The sequence below is a fragment of the Castanea sativa genome, chromosome 6, assembly GCF_040712315.1.
Source record: "Castanea sativa cultivar Marrone di Chiusa Pesio chromosome 6, ASM4071231v1".
Classification (NCBI taxonomy): Eukaryota; Viridiplantae; Streptophyta; class Magnoliopsida; order Fagales; family Fagaceae; genus Castanea; species Castanea sativa.
The window spans coordinates 41482195-41487075 of NC_134018.1; the positions used below are offsets into that span (position 1 = coordinate 41482195).

Here is a 4881-nt window from a genome sequence, read left to right on the forward strand (position 1 = left end):
TGTCAAACACACACTACATACAGGGGCGTAGCCAGGAATTTTTATATGAGGGGGCCGATTCGAAGTATTGATATAAAAAACATAAATCACAAGTCTATTAAATATGAAATTTCAATTTTGATATATCTTAAACATTAATGAACATACGAAAACTGTCTAGTTCACTATAGACATATACAAAAATATCCACACAAAAAAAACACTTCACATCAAAATCATGTCTGGCGACGATTTTTCATGGAATAGAATTCATCCATAATCATTTCCATGGTGAAATTTCCAGCAATTTCCTTTTCTATATAAACTATCATATTATCTGCCAAAAGTTCATCCTCCATTCTATTGCGAAGTCTTGTTTTTAATAGTTTCATAGCTGAAAAAGCTCGTTCTGTAGTTCTTTGTAGAAGCTGGAAGAGTCAACACAAGACGAATGGTCTATCAATTAAATGATAGATTTTAGACTTCCCTGAAGTTTCTAATCCCCTACATAGCTCGGATATTGTACCCATATTACGAAAATCTGGATGCTTTGTCACATCAAGCTCATAATGTTGCAATTGATACTTCAAAAGACAAATTTCCTGCTCGATTGAAATCTTGAGGATAATAATTTTCAGCCAAATTGCAAATATCACCAATTTTGAATGATCTAAAAGCATCCTTAGGATTTAATCTTTGAACTAAGAGTGAGAAGATCTGCTGTTAGCTCACAAAATCTACTATTCAATTCTTGCAATTGAAAATCTATTGCAACTGTAAATATGTCAATTCTTAAATGATGTTCTATTGTTGTTAAAGCTTCATCTTGATGACGGTATCTACCTCGAGCTTTAGTGTAACGAGCATTTAAATCAGGAATATCAATTTCATGATGTCCACAAAATGATGTAACACTATCAAGTAAAGGCTCCCATCCATCATCTCTCAACTTTTGAATAAGTGATTTTGTAGTTGAAACTAAATGCATGGCATTTAAAAGATCTTGAGAATGTTGTTGCAAAGCTTGGCAAAGAATATTAGTAATTCCCATAATCTCTTTCATCATATGCAAAATTAAAACAAATTCAAATGATGTTAATACACGATAAGCTCCCTCGGCATCACCACGTTGTTTATAATTAGCCCCTTCCTCGAGAGATAGTATTGATAACTTTGCAAGTTGCATCAAACATTTTTATCAAACTACAAATAGATTGAAAATGAGATCCCCCGACGTGTATCTCCGGCCCGTTGCAAAGTACCAATTTGGTTTGCTCCTCTTCCAGTCTCAATTTCATTAGAAGCAATCATATTCTCAATTTGTTCCCCTTGAGCATATTGCAATTCATCATTACGCTTACTCGAACCAACGGAAAGATTGATAATATTAGTCAAATGATCAAAGAATTGATGAACAACTTTTACCTCTCTAGATGCAGTAACTAAAGCCAATTGCAACCTATGAGCCATGCAATGTACATAATAAGCATAAGGGCATTCTTTAAGAAATAGAGCTGTAATCCATTCCATTCACCACGCATATTACTAGCTCCATCATACCCTTGACCTCGAATATTCTCAATGTGAAGGTTGTAACGAGAAAGGACATCACATATCTCTTTCTTTAGGGTCAACGCAGTAGTATCTCTAACATGCACAACATGAAAGAAACGCTCTTTAAGAAAACCATTTTTATCGACAAATCTCAAAATAATGGCCATTTGCTCTCTCTTTGACTCATCCCGGGCTTCATCAACGAGAATGCAAAATTTTGCATCTCCAATTTCTTCACGAATAGCACTTCGCACATTACTAGCAAGAATATGCAAAATCTCCTTTTGAATTGTGGGTGATGTATATTTGGCATTTCGTGGAGCATTTTCCAAGACAACACTAGCTATTTTGTCATTGAAAGTTGATGTGAATTTTATCAACTCAATAAAATTACCTCTATTTTTTGAATCAAGACTTTCATCATGACCTCTAAAAGCACAAGCTTGGAATGCTAGCCATCGAGCACACTCTATTGAGGTTTTGAGCCGCAACCGATTATTCTCTAATTCTTTTGACGTTTGTTTCTCAATTAGCTTGTCAATATGTCGTGAATAATTCTTTAAATCCTCGCAACATTTCACAGCAATTTTATGTGGAGAGTTTGGATCTTTCCCTACATGACGAAGTAAAGGACAATTCATTCCATCATTCACCTTTTTCCAATTATTAAAACCTGTTGAAATGAATGCATCCGATCCGGGACGACCTATTGGTTTCTTACTAAAAAGATAGCAAGGTAGACAATATATTGCATCCATTGAAGGTGAGTATTCCAACCAATCCCCATGTGAATGTAATTCAAACCATGAAGGTTGAAATCGACGACGATGAGTATCATTGTTGTATGGATAGTCTATATTTTTAGGTTGATATGGACCTTCTTTGAGATAAGCTCGTCGGATTTCATCTTGTTTGTTGATAGGGAATTCACATATTTGTTTACGTGATCCGGGATCATGATCTATCTCTTCAAATTGAATTCTTGAACATTTGGAGGGGTGTTCATCAGGCATTGAAGTATCAACATTTGTTTCTACAGCCACAGGTGTCCTAATTTCTGAATTGCTAACATCTTTTTTCTTAAAGAATGCATCAATTGTTTTTCGTTTGCTCATAATTCTTTTAGCTTTAAGAATATGACTCAAAAATTAACCTGAAAAGAATTTTAAAAAATAAAATTTTAATTAGAAATTTTTACTTAGTTATATGGATGTTATTCATACTCAAGAAAAAACAAAATTTCCACTATAATTTAAACATTCAACCTATTTTTAATACAACTATAATTAATAAATAATAACCCCTCAATTGATATTATCCATGCATACACATGATTTGGTATTTTCACACGTCCTTCTCAGTTGGGTTGAGCTGGACTAGTGGACTTGTTGCACTTGATTTGGGTCATTATACAACTCTAATATATTATACACAACTTTGGCCCATGCCTTTTTTGTGATATCCTTCTTTTTGTTAGTTTCCCCTAACATGGATAGAAACGGATTGCAGGAAGGACACAATCACACAATTATAAATGATAATTATAATCTTGACTGATATTGCCAATTCTGAGACAAACAAGTTGTTTAAGTTCTTTATGCTCTCTCTTGTGTATCTCTTACCTAATATTGTTTAGTTATATTTATTTACTTTACATGTGGGTTTCACTTGTCTAGTTGTCTTTTTTAGAGATGATTGTTGAGCTTATTATATGAGAATCTTTGGTTTTAATTTTATGACACAATTCGTTTTGGGCGAAAAAAAAATGCTTCAACTTGTTTTTCAAGTTACTGTTGGCAATACTATTCTTGGCATTAAGCATAACAAGCTCACATGCTTTCGGAAATATAGACATCCTAAAATAAAATCTTCAATTTACCTATCTCCTAAGTTTGTGCTGGCCTCGAGCAAAAACAAAAATTAAACACACAATGACACAAATATTGTTACACAACATAAACCAAAAAATTTAACAATACTCATAGCCACATCACATGATATCTAACTAATTAAAAATAGGTAATGAATTAAAATAATTTTACCTTAGAAACTTTGTCTCCACAAAGTGCAAAGATCAAAGATGGGTGTGGGCTAAGTCTACTGCCTCTCCCTTCAAGACTGCCTTCAATAATGTATTTCTCTAAAAAATTTATGAAAATATAAAGAGCATGTAAATAATTAGATGTAGATAGTTGAGAAAATCAAAAAAAGAAACTAAAAATAAATGAATGTCTAATGCTTAAGAAAGAGATGAAAACTCACCAGCCAATCACCAAGTTCCAAATCTTGAAATTGGACAATGAAATATGTTGAGTGATTTGCTTTAGAAAGCAAGAACAAAGAAAATTTTGGTTAAGATTTTTTTTTTTTTTCGGACTGTGAGAACAGGGGACTGACGGTGCAAAGGTTTTGGGGCTGTACTCTGGTAGGCAGTGGAGTCAGGAGTGGGAAGTGTATCAAAGAAGGAAGTGTATCAAAGAAGACAAAAAAGAAAAAGAAAAAAAAGAATAAGAAGTCAAGGGAATGGATTCGGTGGGGTGGGTTTTGAGATTGAGAGAAAAGTGGAATTTTGTTTGTATTATTTGGACTTGAGTCTTGACTACTTAATTGTAGGTGGGCCAATATTTTGTTTTACTTGGAGTCTAAAACTGAAGCTGGGGCCTGAGGCTAAGAAAGTAAGAATAGTGGAACTAGTATGGGTATGGGGGGGCCGGATATCATATATTGGGGGGGCCCAATTGATTTTTATGCATAGCTTAATGGATTTTTTTTTTTTTTTGCAGGGGCCATGGCCCCCCCAAGCCACTACGTGGCTCCGCCCCTGACTACATATATGAATTTATGGCTTAAAAATAGATTATATGAATTTACATTTTTTAAAAGCTCTTAAAAAAAAAAGTGGGGTTCTAGTTTATAAACAAATTAAATATAATATATATAAAGTGATAACTCTAAAAGGTACATTAGGATTGATTGGTACTTAAATATATCATTTTTTTTCTTCTTAACTAAACTTAAATGACCTTAGTATGAAATTGATCCTTTTGCTTTGGGCCCCTCTTAAGTTCAAATCCTGGGTTTGTTTTTACCAGGAACACCCTGAAAAACATTCTTGGAGCCGCCACTGAAGCTACTAGCACAAAAAGTTCACCTTCATCTAATGAAGAAGTGCCAAATGATGAAGCTCCTCTTTGGCAGTATGTGACTAAAATAGAAAAACTGCCTAGTTCTACTGTTAAATCAGGTAGAAACACACACTTTAAGTGCAACTACTGTGATAACATTTATTTGGGATCCTATTAAAAAATTGTTAGAAATTGTTAAGGCTCATCTATTAAAAATTGTTAA

The 4881-nt window shown here is 33.7% G+C and overlaps 1 protein-coding gene across 1 annotated transcript; it reads right to left on the bottom strand.

The window, feature by feature from the left end:
• Positions 1-661: 661 nt before the first annotated feature.
• On the bottom strand, positions 662-2648 carry LOC142639978 (uncharacterized). Its single transcript, XM_075814099.1, has 3 exons — positions 1540-2648; positions 1242-1438; positions 662-1035 (listed from the first exon to the last, which is right to left on the bottom strand). The coding sequence occupies exons 1-3, from the start codon at positions 2646-2648 to the stop codon at positions 662-664; spliced, it is 1680 nt and encodes a 559-aa protein (XP_075670214.1).
• Between the last annotated feature and the right edge of the window lie 2233 nt (positions 2649-4881).

Bases quoted from the DNA above. Each gene is read 5' to 3' on its own strand.
- LOC142639978 (XM_075814099.1), bottom strand. From the start codon at position 2,648: ATGAGCAAACGAAAAACAATTGATGCATTCTTTAAGAAAAAAGATGTT. The intron at 1,439-1,539 runs GTATGATGGAGC...CATGGCTCATAG, and splicing joins GAGAATATTCGAGGTCAAGG to GTTGCAATTGGCTTTAGTTA. The intron at 1,036-1,241 runs GTACTTTGCAAC...ATATGATGAAAG, and splicing joins AAGAGGAGCAAACCAAATTG to AGATTATGGGAATTACTAAT.